Source organism: Rhinopithecus bieti, unplaced genomic scaffold (genome assembly GCF_001698545.2).
Source record: "Rhinopithecus bieti isolate Rb0 unplaced genomic scaffold, ASM169854v2 scaffold_23236, whole genome shotgun sequence".
Classification (NCBI taxonomy): Eukaryota; Metazoa; Chordata; class Mammalia; order Primates; family Cercopithecidae; genus Rhinopithecus; species Rhinopithecus bieti.
In genome coordinates, this window is record NW_016811820.1 from 4,621,409 (window position 1) to 4,640,649 (window position 19,241).

Below are 19,241 nucleotides of genomic sequence, written 5' to 3' on the forward strand. Positions count from 1 at the left end.
GGGAGGGGAGGGGAGGGGAGAGAAAAGAGAAAGAAAGGAGATAGAAGGAAGGGAAGGAAGGGAAGGAAGGGAAGGAAGGGAAGGAAATGAAGGAAGAGAAGGAACGGAAGGAAGGAAGAGAAGGAAGGGAAGGAAGGAAGGAGGTTATAGCCCAAGAATTTTATATCTAACCCAGTTGTTTATGTGTGTTAAGATATTCTCAGATTTGTGTGATTATGTGTGAAAGATATTCTCAGATTTATAAAACTAAGAGAATTAATGCTTGAAGTAAACTTCCTGAAAAAAAAAAAAAGAAATTTGGGAAAGTTTATGCCGGAACAAATATACATTAATTAAAAATAAGAAACAGAAAAAGAGTTAAGTATGGCTGGGAGTAAGCACTAAAGACAGTTAAATATACAGACAAGATAAGTGTTTCTAATATTATTATAAAACTGATAATATTATTTAAATTGAAAATAATAAAAATTGTAAAAAATGGGAGGAACATATTTATAACCACCATATATTAAAATTAACAGAGAACAGAAAAGAGATATCATTTAATTTCTTATCTTCCATAAAAAAGGTATTACTCATTTGTAACTGATGTTAGCTGTTAGAGATAAGCTCACAAAAACCTTTACGGCCATCACTAAAGAGAGTAAAAGTAAGAGATCTACCTTCCACACAGTTGAGTGGATAACATAAAAACAAAAACACAACCATAGTCACAAAATAATAACTTCATAGTAGGTACACAGGAGAACCCCCACAAAACAAAATGACAGAATTAAGACTCAGCCTTAATGTGATATAAATATAAAAGCCTAAGTGTACCAATAAAAAGACTCTCAGAATAATTAAAAATTACAACACAATCACGTATATTGGGTAAAGGTTTCACCCCTAACAAAATCACAGAAAAAGTTAGGGCATCGTGTACCGTATTCCTGGAAGGAGAAGAAACTGCATAATTGTGAATGGCCCCAGTGACCACTGCACATAACGATAAATGTTATGCAAACACAAGCAAAAGGTTATGTGGCAAAATCAACAGGACTCAAAAGCATAACTCAAAAGCATTTAAAGAACATTTGCACTGATGAAAGGTGAAATCCACGATGAGGGCAGAGCACTGAAAATTAAAATAAAAACCGTTGGAAGTAAATCCAGGAAGTAACATAGCATCAGTACATCACAATAATTTATCTTGGACAAAATAACCAAAAATAGGGATACAGGGCACATGGGTAATGTCAAGATGACTTCTATGCACATACAAAAAGCCTTGTAGCATAAAGCCAATACCTTCACAAAAGTTCATCTTATTCTTGGTTACAGAGAAAAATCTTAGCAAATATCAGGTTATACTTACTTTGCACAATGCAATGAAAATAGAAAATTGGCTCATGCCTGTAATCCCAGCACTTTGGGAGGCTGAGGTGGGCAGATCGCTTGAGGACAGGAGCTGGAGACCAGCCCGGCCAACATGGTGAAACCCCGTGTCTACTAAAAAAAATACAAAAATTAGCCAGATGTGGTAGTGCATGCCTGTAATCCCAGCTACTTGGAAGACTGAGGCAGAAGAATTGTTTGAACCTGGGAGGCAGAGGTTGCAGTAAGCTGACATCGTGCCACTGCACTCCAGCCTGGGTGACAGAGCTTCATCCAAAAAAGAAACAAAAAAATTAAAATGTAAACTAGGAACTTAAAAATCCCAGTGACTCAGAAATTAAATTGTAAGATAGTTTTCTATAAAATTTACAAATAGCAGAGGGAATTTTAAAATACAATAAAATATTACAATGAAAACATCAAAACCATCTATCAAAATTTGAGAGATATCACTGAGGCTTTTCTCAGTGTCCAATTTCCCATCTTAGTTGCCTTAATTATTAAATAATAAAGAATTAAAATAAAATAAGTAATCTATTGAAGTAGCTAGAAATGGTAACAGATACGCAACAAAAACCCACAAAAACATCAGTTCCCTTATTTGCACTTTCATGTTTACAACAGCATTATTCACAATAGCTAAGATACGGAATCTATCCAAGTGTCCATCAATGGATGAATGAATTTTAAAAATGTGGCACATTTACGCAGTGGAATATTAGCCATAAAAGGAAGGAAATGCTTTTACTTAACAACAAACAACATGGGTTGAACTGGAGGACATTACATTAAGTGGAATAAGCCAAATGCGGAAAGAAAATATCACATGTTCTTACTGATCTACGGGAGCTTAAAAAAACATACTGACCTCATGCAGAAAGAGAGTAGAATGATGGTTACAGGGGCTGGGATGGGTAGTGGGTGTGGGGGATAAAAGGAGATGGTTAATGGGTATAAAAATGCAGTTATTTAGAAGGAATGAGACCTAGTGTTCAGGAGCACAATAGGTGATTATTATTAACAGTAATTTATTGGCCGGGTGTGGTGGCTCATGCCTGTAATCCCAGCACTTTGGGAGGCAGAGGTGGGCGCATCACCTGAGGTCCGGAATTTGAGACCAGACTGGCCAACATGGTGAGACTCCATTTTGACTAAAAATACAAAACTTAGCCAGGCCTGCTGGTGCACACCTGTAATCCCAGCTACTTGGGAGGCTGAGGCAGCAGAATCGCTGGAACCGGTAGGCAGATGTAGCAGTGAGCCTAGATCTCGCCATAGCACTCCAGCCTGGGCGACGGAGTGAGACTCTATCTCAAACAGACAAACAAACAGCCCAGTAATTTATTGCATATTTCAAAATAACTAAGAGTACAACTGCTATGTTCCTAACACGAAGAAATCATGAACGCTTTAGGTGACGGATACCTGAATTACCCCGATTTGATCATCACACATCGTATGCTTGTATCAAAATATCACATGTACCCCACAAATATGTGTAACTAATATACATCCATAATAAATAAAATTAAAACTAGAAAATTAATTCCCTATAATTAAGGGAAATGAGGAATGAAAATAGAATAGTAAAATATTCTCTTATTGCTGGTCCGTACAGGTAGGGTCGCAAACTCCAAAGCCTATAGAGACCAAGCCAGTCCATCAAAACGGGAGTAGGCAGACATAAAACACTAATGAATAATGGAGACTGTGGCAGATGCCCTACCCAGAGGGGATGGCCACTCAACTTCACCAAATTATTGCAATGAAGGAATGCAGGTCTAGTCTTGCCAAATTCTCCAATATTTTAACAGGAGGAATGTATATTTTTAATGTGAGATTTTCTGCTTTATAAAATGGTGTACAGGCCAAATATAACATGGCTATGAGCTGTATTTGGCTGGTAGGCTGCAAGTATGCAATTTCTGATTTAGACTATTGACTTCAGCTTGAACCAATTTCAATAATTTACATTTTTCCAGAAAAATCTCCATTTCATGTAGATATTTAAGTGCACTAATATGAAGCTGTATCAAGTATTCTTTTTAAACATCTCCCATATTTACTTTTCACATCTAGTTTATTTTAGTGATAATGCTTTCCTTCTTAATTAAACATGCTTTGTCAATTTGTTTCTTTTCTTTTTCAAAGAATCAGCGCTTGGATCTGTTCATGAGATTGAAAGGTTTTGGTTTTAATTTTAAATTTCCAAGTGGGTGGGATTCTTATTCAAACTTGTGTTATTAATTTCTGGTTTATTGTATTGTAGTCAAAGAATGTGCCTATATTACTTGTTCTTTGGGATTTAATTAGGTTGCCTTTGTAGCCTAATACATAGTCATGTTTTATTTAATGTCCCAGAATCACTTAAAAAGAAAGCTATGCTCTTTTTAAGGGTACAAAATTTATATCTCACACACACACACACTAATACACACACATTCCGTGTCATTCAAATTGTGTTACTTCATTTTGTCCACTTGATCAAATGGAAAGGCATGTGTAAAGTCTCCCATAATAATTGTGTTTCTCCCCTTTTCATGGTACTTCTAAGAACTTGCCCTGAGATAAAACTTTTGCAATGAATATGGTATTCTAGTAAAAAAGAAAAAGGAGAAGCCTAAAATTCTAAAGTTATCATTGGTGTTGTTCACCAAATATTTCCAGTTCATTCCCTTCAGGGCATAGAGTTGGGTTGTACTCCTCAACATCCTTTGATAACAGTCATGGCCATGTGACTTGCTTTAACCAGTGAAATGTGAATAGAAGTGACAAAACCCTTAAGAATCACTGTGATTCCCTGGGTCTCTTTCCCCTGCCTTAGCTAACATGGAAGGAGAGACAGGCTGGAGTCTCTTTCTGCCAGAACTCTTGAGTGAGGATGACACAGAGAAAAGACCCAACCAACTCACAGTGAACACACAATCTGAGTGACAGCTTTAATTTTGTGGTTTTAAGCCACTGCTATTTGGGGGTATATTTGTTGCTGCAGCATAACTTAGCTTATCCTTACTGAAACGGATCTGAAAACAAAGTAGGCAGCCTGCAAAGGGGAAAAAATGGATAACCAATCAATATATTTAAAAAATTCTTCCTCTCACATACTAGTTAAAGCAAAATGAATTGCCACTTTTCACCATCATGTTACTCGTGATTTTTAAAAATTGTAATACTCAATATTGGTTAAAACATTCTAAGACAGGCATTCTCATATATTCCTTTTGGTAAACATTGCCTAGAAAATATTATTTAGCATGAAGAATTTTAGCAACTTCCTATATTTCACATAGTAATCTCACTTATAGGAATCCAGCATGGTTTTTGCATTCAAGATGGCACCATACATTCGTACCAGGGAGAAAACAAACTTCCAAAGTGGGATTCTGAGATTGGTTTGCTTGCCTTTAACCGCTGACCTCCTTGCCCACCGAAAAGGGGATACTAGTATCTACCACATGCATTAGCATTATGATTAATTAACTGTCATCTGTGGTTTCTTGGGATACAATAATTATTGAAAGTAAGGCTTTGGAAGACCAAAGTGGCTCCAAGGTTTGACCTTTATGGTAACGATGATGACTACCAGGACTGCCAGCTGGGATGGCTGCTTCTGAACACCCTTGTAAGAGCAAACAAGCTCAGACCTTTAGACTCTCAGCTCAAGTCACAGAGAACTAGCGTGCTTCTATGGTGGTCCTAAAATAATCTCATTTCTTATAACCCTTCAGGGAAGATGCCAAATGTAACTGTGCACTCTGTAGAATTATAAGTTGAAATCACAGACTCATCAGATCTCTTATGTGAAATTTCAGGTCCTGATGGAAAAGGAGTGGGACCTGAGATTCAGAACAGGAATTGTTACGTGGGTTTAGAAAACTGATTCCCGAAGTCTCCCTTACGTCCTCTCTTACAGCTCAGAGAAGATCAACTCGAAGACCATGAAGACCTGTAATAAACACAGCTAAGGCAGTTGCCTTGATAGGGGATGCCTATTTCTTCAAGGTCTACCCCTACCAGGTTTCCTTGTCTCCAACCCCATGGCTAGAATCAGATTGGCATATCCCAAGAGGGAACGTTCTAGGTCTGATGTGAATGAACAGAGAATTGCAATCAGCTTACGTCTGGGGAATAGGTGTAACAATGAACTCTAAGTGTTAAAACAAAGAAGACAGACTGTAAAATTGGATGAGGCTGCTCTTATTGGAATAGGCGCACATACCAGAATTTTTTTTTTTTTTAATTCTTGCAGCCCAGGCAGGAGTGCAATGGCGCGATCTCGGCTCACTGCAACCTCTGCCTCCCGAGTTCAAGTCATTCTCCTGCCTCAGCCTCCCTAGTAGCTGGGATTATTGGCATACACCACAATGCCCAGCTAATTTTGTATTTTTAGTAGAGATGGGGTTTCTCCATGTTGGTCAGGCTGGTCTCGAACTCCTGACCTCAGGTGATCCGCCCGCCTCAGTATCCCAAAGTGCTGGGATTACAGCTGTGAGCCACCATGCCTGGCCCAGAATTTTTTTTTTAATATATTGGCTTGAATAGCTAGAAGTGACTCAAACAGTCTAGTTAGTCATTGGCTGAAACTTGAATTCAACATGGTCAATGTTAGTAAGATGGAGATGGCATAGCTTTCTGGGCATGCTGTAGAGGATGGACTTGCTTAGGGAGATAGGAATGTTGGAGAGGAAATGTCATGATCATCCACTACCATTCCATGTACCAAGCAAGTCTGAAGAATTCTCCCTTCACCAAAACAACGAGAAACCTAAAGACTGTCTTCAATTCACATCCTCTGCTCTCATACAAGGACATTTTGGGGAGTGGCTAGGGTCTTTCGCCCAACCAAAGGTAACCTCATGAGAACCCCATGTTTCTAGAGACTATTTTGGAAAGCAATTGGAAGCCAAAACGTTCACATATAGGCTTGAAATACCAAGGTATTTATGACTCAGGGGTGTGTGTGTGTGTGTGTGTGTGTGTGTGTGTGTGTGTGTTCAGTTAAGAGTTTCAATGTCCTGTTGTCACCCTCAGTGACCTATATCCACTAAAATTACAAAAAGAATACTATATCTAAAAGCTATCTGGTTAAGATCTTGGAGTCACATGGCTCTTACTAGTGGCATGACCTGTGCAAGTTTCTAGAAACCTCGGTACTTCATTTTTCTCATCCACAAAATGAGAATCATAATAGTTAAGTCAGTTAATAAATCAAGTGCTTAGAACAGTCTTTGGCCCATGATGAAAACTCTGCGTGCATTAGCTAGTATTATTGTTATCCAGTGTTATCACTGGGGTCCTGGTGAGCATTACATAAGTGTTATTTATCATTAATTATCCAGTTAAAACTTGCCACAGTAAGATCAAAAGCATACGAGCCATAATTCACTAACACAGAGTGAAGTACAAAAGAGCTTAATACCAATTATGCTTATTCACAAATGCAAGCATTTGCAGAGACATTTTTCTTTAGTTGTTCTTCACCAACACTAGTGGCTTTGTGAATTACGTCATTCGTAGACGTACAAATCTCCAGGCACTGAGTTCCCTGCAGGAGACTAGGGAGGGGCTTCACTCCCTAGAGAGACCCTCAAAAAGGGAAACATAATTGGGTTTGCTTTCCATTTGTCAAAGTGTGCCCCAGACTAGGGTATCTCCGACTTCAATGTGCATATGAAACATCTGGGAATCTTGGTAAAAGGAAAATTCTGGGCCAAGCATGGTAACTCATGCCTGTAACCCCAGCACTTTGGGAGGCCAAGGTGGGAGACTGCTTGAAGCCAGGAGTTCTACACCAGCCTGGGCAACATAGCAAAACTTCATTGCTACAAATAATAAAAAATAAAAATTAGCCAGGCGTGGTGACGGCGCACGCCTGTAGTACCAGTGACTTGGGAGGCTGAGGGAGGAGGATGGCTTGAGCCCAGGAGGCAAGGCTGCAGTGAGCTATGATGATACCACTGCATTCCAGCCTGGGCAACAGAGAGAGACCTTGTCTCTAAAAGACAGAGAGAGAGAGAGAGAGAGAGAGAGAGAGAGAGAGAGAGAGAGAGAGAAAAGGAAAATTCTGATTCAGCAAGTCAGGGGTAGGGCCTGAGATGGAGCATCTTAAACATGCTTCCAGGTGATGCTGACTCTGACTGTCCCCGGACCACACATGGAGGAGGGAGGACACCAGGTCTCTGCACATGCAAGCACTTTGAGGGCCACCTGCATTCAGACAGGGGTGACTGAACCCCTAAGGGCAGACTTTACTTCCTTCATCAGGTTCCCAAAGGAAAAACTCCTTATCACCTCACATTTACCTTCCACACAGACCTTCCTGCTCATGCAAATATCCACAAGCTCGATGACTACTCTGTAGCCAAAGAGTTTTCTTTTAACCAAGGGTCCCCCCGGCCCAATTGTGTCAATGGACATATGGTTGCACAATAACCTAATGTGATTGTTTAAGGATCAGGCTCATGGCCGGGCATGATGGCTTACACCTGATAGCCCAGTCCTTTGGGAGGCCGAGGTGGGAGGATCATTTGAGGCCAGGAGTTCAAGGCCAAGCTGACCAATATGGAGAAACCCCATCTCTACTAAAAATACAAAAATTAGCCAGGCATGGTGGCGTGCACCTGTAATTCCAGCTACTCGTAATCCCAGCACTTTGGGAGGCCAAGCAGGAGGATCACGTGAGGCCAGGAGTTCAAGGCCAACCTGGTCAACATGGAGAAACCTCGTGTCTACTAAAAATACCAAAATTAGCAAGGCATGGTGGCATGCACATGCAATTCCAGCTACTCAGGAGGCTGAGGCACAAGAATCCCTTGAGCCGGGAAGACAGTGGGCAGAGATTGTGCCACTGCACTCCAATCTGGGCAACAGAGCAAGACTCTATCTCAAAAAAAAAAAAAAAAAAAAAAAAAAAAAAAAAAAAAGGGGGGGCTACAGGCTCCTGGGCTCTACACTTGGGGATTCTGATTCTATCAATCTGTTTTATTTTGTTTTTCTTTTGTAGAGACAGAGTCTCGTGCTGTTGCCCAGGCTGAAGTGCAATGATACAATCATAGCTCACTGCAGCCTCTACCTCCCAGATTCAAGCAATCCTCCTTCCTCAGCCTCCTAAGTATCTGGGATCCTAGGTGCAAGTCACCACACCCAGCTATTTTGTGTGGTGTGTGTGGTGTGTGTGTGTCTTTTGGTAGAAACGGGAGTCTCACTGTGTTGCCCAGGCTGGTCTCGAACTCCTGGCCTCTCAAAGTGCTGGGACTGCAGACGTAAGCCACTGCACCTGGCCCTGTTTTTGGGTTTAACACACTCCCCATGTGCTTCTGATGTGTGATCAGGTTTGGGAACCTCTGCTTTAGGCTAAAATCTCCACCTGCTTTCCCCTCTCGCCAGGTAGTTCCACTTCCTGCAGTCTGTGGGTGAGCGTCTTGCCTCACGCACAGGAAAGAAGTGTGTGTTCTATCTCACCAAAGAGACTGAATGCAAGTTCCAGAGCATTCTGACCAGCACACTGACATGTCTGAAGGTGAAATGGAAATGAGCACTGCTTGGCATTATACATACTATACGCCCTTTCTGTCTTCTACGAGATTGGAAATGAAAACAGAAAAGTCATATTAATGTGACTTATCAGCACAGGATAAATACTCTTAATGAATGGGCAGTTGAAAAGGGGATGATGGGGACAGGAGGGCTGACACTGGGGACACCACCAGTATCTTTCATGTGACTCAGGCCATGATTTTGTTCTTAGGCAGCTCAGCAGTTTGTCTCAAAACACACCAAGAGTGAATCCTGCCAACCATAAAAATAAGCAAGTTCACACATAAGGGCCCGAAATAAATCCTTTTTAAATTGAACTGAACTGAATCAAATTCACCTATCCAGGCAGTGGCGAACCTTGAAAACAAATTACAAATAAGTTGAGAAATGAGAATGAATTTCCAAACTCCAACACACGTGCTAGAATTGCATGAGATTCTACATCTTTGAGGAAAAGAAGGTAAATCAAGGAGGAAGAGGGCAAGATCTTCAACTGTTTGAAAGAAGGACCTTTGTTCTCCTCGCAGAGGAGAGGTGGGCGCGGGTTGGAAGAAGAGAGAATTGCATTAGGAAATGTGAGCGGGGCTAGCGCAAGGGCCCTTGTGCTGCTGAGAATGTTTCCTGGTTCGATTGTTTCCGGAAAGCATTTGCAAAGTTAGCTGGATTCACTCCAGATGACCCAGTAGTGTGGTTTTGAAAGTACTGAGAATGCAGAAATCAATTGAATACATCCCTTAGGTCTTGAGGATACCAAGCCTTTATTCCCCAGTGAATGTTGCAGGAAGCTCTGAGATCAGAGCTTGTGGGGATCACAGAGCTAAGGGGAACACATACGGTGTAGCCCAGCCCACAGTGACTTCAAGAAGCCATTTTTCTCAACTTGCTTCTATAATTCAGCTTTGGCTGGGTGTGGTGGCTCATGCCTGTAATCCTAGCACTTTGGGAAGTGGAAGTAGGAGAATCACCTGAAGCCAGAAGTTCAAGACAGCCTGGGCAACAAAGTGAGACCCCCTGTGTCTACCAATAAAATAAAATAAAATAGAATACAGCTTTGGAGACAATTTTTTGAGTGATTTTTCTTTTCTTTTCTTTTTTTTTTTTTTTTTTTTTTTNCTTAGTAGAAATGGATATTTCTCATTTTCTCCGGAATCAGAGCACCTTCAGTTCAGGCAACTTAATTGGAGGATGATCAGAGCCTGGGGATGACTAAAGTCTGGCATGAGTAACCACAGCACTGACTGAATACTGGGTGGTGGGAGATGGTGAGGACAGGTAGGAGAAAATGGTTTTCAAAGGCTGTCAGAATGTTCTTGCTTCACTTTTTTTTTTTCCTTTTGAGACAGAGTCTCGCCGGGACACCCAGGCTGGAGTGCAATGGCACAATCTCGGCTCACTGCAACCTCTGACTCCCAGGTTCAAGCAATTCTCCTGCCTCAACCAGCTGAGCAGCTGGGATTACAGGAGCCCGCCACCACGCCCAGCTAATTTTTGTATTTTTAGTAGAGACGGGGTTTCACCTTATTGGCCAGGCTGGTCTCAAACTCCTGACCTCAAGTGATCCACCTGCCTCGGCCTCACAAAGTGCTGGGATTACAGGCAAGAGCCACCGTGCCAGACCTTTGAGTGACTATTTTGTCAACCAATCCAAGGATGATACATAACTAATATGATGCATAGGAGGAAAGTTGATTCCTGACATGCAAAGGACACCTTGGGAATTGGGCTTAAAGGGCTCAAGGAGCCTGGTGGAAAAGAACTGCAGGCTTCCAGAATCAGGGCTGATGGAGCGATCCTGGCCCCCAAAAATAGGCATCCAGGAAAGGTGGATCTTGGTCCTCAACTGGTGCTTGGTAAAAGTCACCTTAGCTGCAGAGGCTGATGAAAGAGAAATGGAACAGTGACCACAAGAGAACAAAGAACTGAGTTAAAGTTCCAAGAAACAACTTTTGCAGTGATGAGCCAAAGAGGAGACCCCAGGCACTGGGGAGAAGTTTGGGCTTTTTGTTTATTTAACTGAATATTTCAGGCTGGGCCCAGTGGCTCACATCTGTAATCCTGGCTCTTCGCGAGGCTAAGGCGGGAGGATCCCTTGAGGCCAGAACTTGAGAGCAACCTGGGCAACAGAGTGAGACTTCGTCTCTGCAAAGAACAATAAAAAACTTAGCTGGGTGGGGCAGCCGGTAGTCCCAGCCATTTGGGAGGCTGACGTGGGAGGATAGCTTGAAACCAGGAGTTTGAGGCTGCACTGAGCAATTACTGCATACTGCTGCACTCCAGCTTGGGCAACAGAGCAAGACCCTGTCTCTACAAAAAATAAAATAAAATAACTCTGAGCAGTTCAGCCCATTTGGCACACACATGTGCATGCAGGCACGTGCACACACAGACACACACACATACACACACAGCCAGTCCCACTACTGAGGGCAAACTGGCTACAGGCCAGGTGAGCAATCCCAGACCCTCCTGCCTGCCTTCCATTCTGTCCCCGGGAAATGTCTGGCTGGATCTGTGTCCAGGAAATCCAGGCGAGATCCCTAATCCAGGGAGATGACTGCTCCATGTGCAGCCGGCAAGGCACCCCCCTCCCAAGGAGCCACCTAATGAAAACCTCATGTGTCAACTTGGGTTGCACAGACAAACCCAGGCTAATTCCAGCTGGGCCTCGTGCCGAAGGTATGACCTCACTGTCGGGCAAAGCGGCAGGGACCCCAGAGAAAGAAAGATTGGTGTGTGGGCCAGACCTGCTTCTAATCACAGCCAGCTGGGATGGATAGAGGCACCATTGCCATCCCCCCTGCCCAATACCAGGGTGTACAGACCAGGAGGCATGATCATCCTACAGCAAAGAATCCTAAGCTTTGCCCCAAACACTCCTTTTCTTTTCTTTTTTCTTTTTTTTTTTTTGGCGTCATCCACATACTAGGTTGGTGAGATTACTTTTGCACCAACCTAATAAAAATCTCTGCCATTCCACGTGTTCCACACCAAAGAGAAACTTAATTAGGTAGGCTCAAATCTCCGGAGGATTCCCAGTTACAGAAGCGAGGAAGGAAGGATATAATTAGAACCTAATTTTTTTTTCTTAACAGAACAGCTGAAAAGGTCCCACTAAGAGAAGGACAATTAAATGCAGTCATTCCATCCATAACCAGAACCTGGTACCTGAGAAGTTTCACTCATTGGCAAAATACCTTCAAGATATGCACTTCAACCTCAGACTGGGCATTTTTCATTTGGCTCTTTTCACACTTAGGGATTGTATTAATGTTTGTGGCGGCAATGCCTGTAGCCTACACTGCTGCGTATTTTCTTGGATTTTGTACTAAATCTTTTGTAGGCAACAAAACAAAACTTCAAGGAAGCTGAGCTTCAAAAATAAATAAATGTGCTTTTACCTGATGGGTCACCATGAAATAGTCGATGACTTGGGTTGTTGTTAAAGGAATGAATAGAAATCCGCTGCAAGATTTGCTCAGAAGTTCTGCTTTCTGCGTTGGTAGCTGAGTATGATGAGTTGCAAATAAATTGGTGAAACTTGAAGTCTCTTAAACCGCATCCCAGATGCCTGAGCCCTGATGAGCTCTTTGAACAATATCATCACGTAAAGCCCTAAGGGACTCCAAGCTCTCATGAAATCAGGGAAAATTTGCAATAATCTCAAAATTTCCCCCACAAGCTGGGGTCCAAAGAGAGAATATACAAACAAGCATGAACTTGGGGCTGAAGACGCTTAAATCTTTTTTTATTTTTTTGTTTTTTGGGGTTTTTTTTAGAGCCAAGGGTCTAGCTCTATTACCCAGGTGGGAGTACAGTGGCGTAATCATAGCTTACCGCAGTCTTGAACTCCTAGGCTCCAGCAATCCTCCTGCATCAGCCTCAACAATCCTCCTGCCTCAGTCTCCCAACTAGCTGGGATTACAGATGTGCACCACTATGCCCAGCTAATTTTTTCTATTTTTGCAGAGACAGGTTTTCACTATGCTGCCCAGACTGGTCTCAAATTCCTGGCCTTAAGCAGTCATCCTACCCTGGCCTCCCAAAGTGCTGGGACTACAAAATGCCACAGTACCCAGCAAGATCCTTAAATCTTATAGGAATAACTCTCCCACAATTATAGGAATAGCTTCCAGACATAACTAGAAATAACACTCTACAAGAAAAATGAGCCCTTCCTGTGTGTAAAGAAGTTGCTCATTGCTAATTCCATTCACATTTAGTCCATTTGACTAGGATTTTTGTTTGCTTCTTTAGACGGGGTCTTGCCTTGTCGCCCAGGCTGGAGTGTAGTGGTGCAATCTCAGCTCACTACAATCTCTGCCTCCTGGGTTCAAGTGATTCTCGTGCCTTAGCCTCCTGAGTAGCTGAGATTACAGGCATGTGCAACCATACCTGGCTAATTGTTTTGTATTTTTAGTAGAGACGGAATTTCACCATGTTGGTGAGGCTGGTCTCGAACTCCTGACCTCAGATGATCTGCCCGCCTCAGCCTCCGATTACAGGTGCGATTGACTAGGTTTTATTACAAGAGTTGTGTGAGCAGAATCAAGGACCCAAAGCCTTCTTAGTTCCAGAAACAGAGGTACAGGTTAAGACTTTTCTCATTTTAAGGAGGAAACTTTTTTTCCTCTAAATGTATCTCTGAGATAATGATGGAAGTCACTGGAAGTAAGATCTTGCTGGAAAAGGTGTGCTTTGCTCCAGCTTTTCAGAAATATCTCTACAATATAAAGCAAGGTCAAATCAGGCCTACAAAGACATGGTGAGTCACCAGCAATCAGAATTGGGAGAACAAGCTGGGAACCACTCATACAACTGAATACCCTGGATAAAACATCTCTATCCTGAACCAGAAAATAAATGTCTACAGCTGCACTTGGCGGTTGGCCCTAGGGCCCATTCACCATATGGTCACCCTTATTATCATCCTCCCAACAAGTCCAGCAAGATAACAGGCGAGAACCATGCTCTTGCAACTAGCCTGAAGGCCGAGCACACATCTCCTTATCATAACCTTGGTCTGCTCTGTCCTTGCTTCTTGGTGTATATCTCATGCTCAACCTAGGGATGCCAAAAGCCCAATCCTCCGGTGCCCGGTGCCTAGAATACGCTGCTTCTCAGAGGGGAACGGTGTGTGTTAACAAAACAAAACAAAGAGGCCTCCTTCCTGGACCTTTATCTAAGGCAAGATCTAGCTGGTTTGGGATAAAACTCAGGGTTCTAGAGTAGGGAAGAACCTTAAAGATTATCAAATCCAGTCATTTTTCAAAGCTTATTTTATTTTATTTTACTTTATTTTTGAGATGGAGTTTTGCTCTGTCACCCAGGCTGGAGTACGATGGCACAATCTCGGCTCACCACAACCTCTGCCTCCTGGGTTCAAGGGATTCTCCTGCCTCAGCCTCCTGAGTAGCTGGGATTACAGACATGTGCCACCATGCCCAGCTAATTTTGTATTTTTGTTAGAGACAAGGTTTCTCTATGTTGATCACGCTGGTCTTGAACTCCCGACCTCAGGTGATCTGCCTGCCTCGGCCTCCCAAAGTGCTAGGATACAGGTGTGAGCCACTGTGCCCAGCCCATTTTTCAAAGCTTTTTAAACATTATGAGGGCTGGGCGCGATGGCTCACACCTGTAATCCCAGCACTTTGGGAGGCTGAGGCGGGTGGATCACTTGAGCTCAGGAATTCGAGACCAGCCTGGCCAACATGGTGAAACCCCATCTCTAATAAAATACAAAAATTATCCAGGCGTGGCGGCGCACGTCTACAACCCCAGCTACTCAGGAGGCTGAGGCAGGAGAATCGCTTCAATCTGGGAGATGGAGGTTGCAGTGAGCCAAGATCATGCCACTGAATTCCAGCCTGGGCGTAAGACAGAGTGAGACTCTGTCACAAATTAAAGAAACACTACAAGGTTGTATTTTTTCCAGCGAGGTTGTATGCGGAAACTCAGTAAATAGAAAACAGACATAAAACAAGCTGTTATGTCCATACAGTGGAATAGGAATATGGCCATCAAAAGAAATGAAGTCATGATAAATGCTACCACACAGGTAAACCTTGGAAACACTATAGTAATTGTGAGAAGCTACTCACAAAGGAAGGCAAATTATATGATTCCATTTATAGAAAATGTCCAGCAGAAGCAACCACAGAGACAGAAAGTAGAGAAGTGCTTGTGTAGGGCTTGGGGAAATACGGGGATTGAGAGGTGACGGCTAAGAGGCGCAAGGTTTTGTCCGGATGCAGTGGCTCACACCTGTAATTCCAGCACTTTGGGAGGCCAAGGCGGGTGGATCACAAAGTCAAGAGATCGAGACCATCCTGGCCACCACGGTGAAACCCCCGTCTCTACTAAAAATACAAAAATTAGCTGGGTGTGGTGGCGGGTGCCTGTAGTCCCAGCTACCCGGGAGGCTGAGGCAGGAGAACCGCTTAAACCCGGGAGGCGCAGCTTGCAGTGAGCAGAGATGGCGCCACTGCACTCCAGCCTGGTGACAGAGTGAGACTCCGTCAAAAAAAAAAAAAGTGAGATGCAAGGTTTCTTTTTGGAGCAATGAAAATGTTCTAAAATCGACTGTGGCATGTGTTGCACAAATCTGTGCATCTAGCCTGGCCTGGCTGACCTGGCAGAACCCCTACATGCTCCTCCTGGATGAGCCTGCCAATCACCTGGATATTGAGACCATGGATGCCCTGGCAGATGCCATCAATGAGTTTGAGGGTGGTATGAAGCCAGTCGGTTCTGACTTTGGACTCATTCAATAAGTGAGGTCCTGGCCAGGTGTGAGGCACAGCAGAGAGTGTCTAGGTGGTTGGGTGGAGCAGTCATGGTGTATGAAGGGGTGTAGTACTTGCTTACTGAATTAAGACAAGGGGCTCAGGGTGTAGACACAGGTGGCGAGGACCAGATCTTACGGCTCTACTTATGGGGCTACTTTGAAAGCCTTAACTGAAACACTTCATGTCTTCAGTAGCTACTTGGAGATGTTAACCAACTTGGGATTATTGAGCCAAATGGGGCAGAGAGTTGGGTAGAAAACAGGGTGCTTTTGCTACTGGTCCCAAGATTCTTCAATCCAAAAACAGGATTCTGCTAACAAGGGTGTGGACTAGATAGGGGACTGCCACAGTCATCAGAGAATAAGCTGCAGGTCATTTCTCTGAAGCTTTGGAGAAGATGGAAGTTGGGTAAAAAAGAAAAAAAAAAAAAAAAAAAAGGAGGCTAAGAGCGAAGCCTCTGAACAGATCTGGACAATGGGAACGTCCAGACAGAAGGAAGTGACAATGGGAATGATACAGTAGCTCCAGCTCAGAAGGCTCCAAAGCCTGCGGGTTATGGTGTCCTTGGGATAGACCATCCCAAAGAACTTAGAGGCAAGGAGGCAGTCTGCAGACATGGATGTGTGGGGTAGGGAAGGAAGATAATGCAGTTTTCTTCCCAGAAGCCCCTTCCATCAGTCTGCTCGGCAGGAATGGGGACAGTGACTGGCCCAGGATTAAGTCTAGGATTTGTTTTCCAGGTTGCACAGGAAATGCGGGTCTGTGGGAAGCAGAGACACTGACTGGCCTGGAGACACCCTGGCCAACAGGGAACACCTCAAGTCGAAGCTGGTACATGAGAATCCCCAGCTCACCAGAAGGACGCACAACACGTGAGCCCTCTGGTCTCGGGTTAGGACCTCCGTCTGGAGACCAACAGCTGCTTCCTATTGATCAGTCTCTCAGACAATATAGAGAAGTGGTTGCCTAGGGCTTGTGGGGACAGGGGGATTGGGAAGTGATGGCTAAGAGATGTGAGAATCCTTTTTGGAGTGATGAAGGTGTTATTTTATTTTCCTTCAACTTTTATTTTAAGTTCCGGGGTCTGTGTGCAGGATGTGCAGGTTTGTTACCTAGGTAAACATGTGCCGTGGTGGTTTGCTGCACAGATCAACCCATCACCTTGGTATTAAGCCCAGCACCCATTAGCTATTCTTCCTGATGCTCTCCCTTCCCACCCCCAGCAGGCCCCAGTGTGTGTTGTTCCCCACTATGTTCTCATCATTCAACTCCCACTTATAAGTGAGAAAAAGCACAGGTATCTTGGAACCTGAAATAATATACAATTTAGGCCAGGCACGCTGGCTCACACCTGTAATCCCAGCACTTTGGGAGGCCAAGGTGAGATCAGGAGACCAAGACCATAAGGCCAACATGGTGAAACTCCATCTCTACTAAAAACACAAAAATTAGTCAGTTGTGGTGGCGGGCGCCTGTAGTCCCAGCTACTCTGGAGGCTGAGGCAGGAGAATCGCTTGAACCCGGGAGGTGGAGGTTGCAGTGAGTCGAGATTGTGTTACTGCACTCCAGCCTGGGCGACAGAGCGAGACTCCATCTCAAAAACAAATAAATAAATAAAATACAATTAAAAATAAAATTAAATTAAAATAAGATAAAAATGTTAAAATAGACTTGTCATGAAAAAAGAAAAAAGGTGAGAACATTGGTGCTTGGCTTTCTGTACCTGTGTTAGTTTGCGGAGGATAATGGCTTCCAACTAAAATCCGTTGTGGCATTGGTTTTACAAATCTGTGACTCTCCTCTGGCTACACTGGGGCTACACTCCCGCAGTGTGGCAGCACTGCTCCCGCGGCCCCTCCCCTGCCCCTCCACCTGCCTTAGCTGCACTCCTAACTACGGCGGTACAGTTACCTGTCTGTTTCATGTCCTCCTTCCAGTTACATTTGTCCATATCTGGACTTAACTGGCTGTTCCCTGCAGCCCCTTGCTGGTGAACTTTTCCTGCCTGTGATGCAGCCAGAGACACTGAGGATTAGCCCAAGAGCCCAAGGCCAGGCTCTAGCCCACGCAGGAGCTTAGGATTCTTGTTTGAGGGGTTTTGGTGATGTTGGAGGAAGATCCCGCCATCCCCATTCCTTTCTGCTTCTAGCTCGGAGCTCTGGACCAAGACCAGTTTTTAAATAATTACTCAACAATGTAACTTTTAGATCTGTGTGACAGCTACAAAGCATCCGATAAAGAAAGAGGACACAAACAAAAAAAACCCTGTGCATCCACTAAGCACCCCTGAATTGTGCACTTTAAATGTGTGAATATTAGAGTGTGTGAATTCTATCTCAATAAAGCTGTTATTTAGAAGAGGAGGAGGAGGAAGGGGGGAGGGAGAAGAAGAAGAAGAGGAAGAAGGAGGAGGAGGAGGAAGGGGAGGAGGGAGGAGGAATGGGGGGAGAAGGATGGGGAGGAGGGAGGGAGGAGAAGGAGGAGAAGGGTAATAAAAAGGTGCCATAACTGCTCCACCAGCCAGGCTTCTTTCCTCGCCCCATCCTATAGTGGCCGTGAAACCATCTCTACAGGGCCCTAGAACTCTATGGAAAGTTACTGAAAAAGCCTGTTCTAGTCCAAGTTTCTGTTTCTCAAATGTAAACCAAGTCTTTGGACTTAAAAGTGCAAGGCCCTGCATAAATCCGACGTCTCACTGATGAGACCGGGGCACGTCTCAGGGGAGAAGCTGCTTGTACGGGTCTTACCGTCCATGTCCAAGCGCTGCATGATGATGGCCAGCTCCACCTCGCTTGGCATGTACCCCAAAGAGCGCATGGCCATGCCCAGCTCCTGCTTGGAGATGAAGCCGTTCCCATCCCGGTCCAGAACCCGAAAGGCCTCTCGGATTTCTACAATGGAAAAGCAAAGAAAGTCCAGTGGTCACATGGTTGGCTTTATTGCACTGCAGTCATTGGTGATTGTCTACCAAGAACTCCTAACTGATTTTTACAAACAGTGATTTGTTAAAACTCTTTAATCAGATAAAAGGGAAGACAGAAGAAGAACATAAGAAAAGAAACAAAGAAAAGAAAAAGGAAAGAGAAAAAAGGAAACGGAAGGGAGGAGAGGAGAAGAGAAAATGAGAAAGAAGAGAAAGAAAAGGAAAGGGAGAAAGGGAGAGAGAAAAAGAGGAAGGTGGAAGAGAGTGAAAGAGAGGAATGGAGGGAGGAAAAAAGAGAAAGGAAGAAGAAAGGAAGGGAGGGAGGGGGAAAAGGGAAGGAGGGAGGGAGAAAGGAAGGAAGAAAGCAAGGGAGGGAGGAAGGAGGGAAGTAAGGAGGAAGGAAGGAAGGAAAAAGGAAAGAAGAAAGAAAAAGAAAGGGAGGGAGGAAGGACGGAAGGAAGGCAGTCAGAAAGACAAAAGAAGGAAAAAAGAAAAAGAAAGGAGGAAAGGAAGAAAAGAAAGAAAAAGAAAAGAAAGAAGAAAGAAAGAAGGAAAGAAAAAATGAAAAGGAAGGAAGGAAGTAGGGAAGGGAGGGAAGGAGGCAAGGAGGGGCAAAGGGG

General features: G+C 43.8%; 1 protein-coding gene across 14 annotated transcripts in view; it reads right to left on the reverse strand.

Moving 5' to 3' along the window:
* The window catches only part of CALN1 (calneuron 1), a 685,843-nt gene that overhangs the window by 315,784 nt on the left and 350,818 nt on the right, over window positions 1-19,241 (reverse strand). For all 14 annotated transcript variants that reach the window (XR_001889765.1, XM_017895194.1, XM_017895192.1 and 11 more), the window contains one exon: window positions 18,446-18,589. Coding sequence is in view for 13 of the 14 variants with exons in the window: in XM_017895194.1 (XP_017750683.1) it covers window positions 18,446-18,589 (144 nt within the window). In the remaining variant the exon portion in view is untranslated. The remainder of the gene's footprint in view (window positions 1-18,445; window positions 18,590-19,241) is intronic.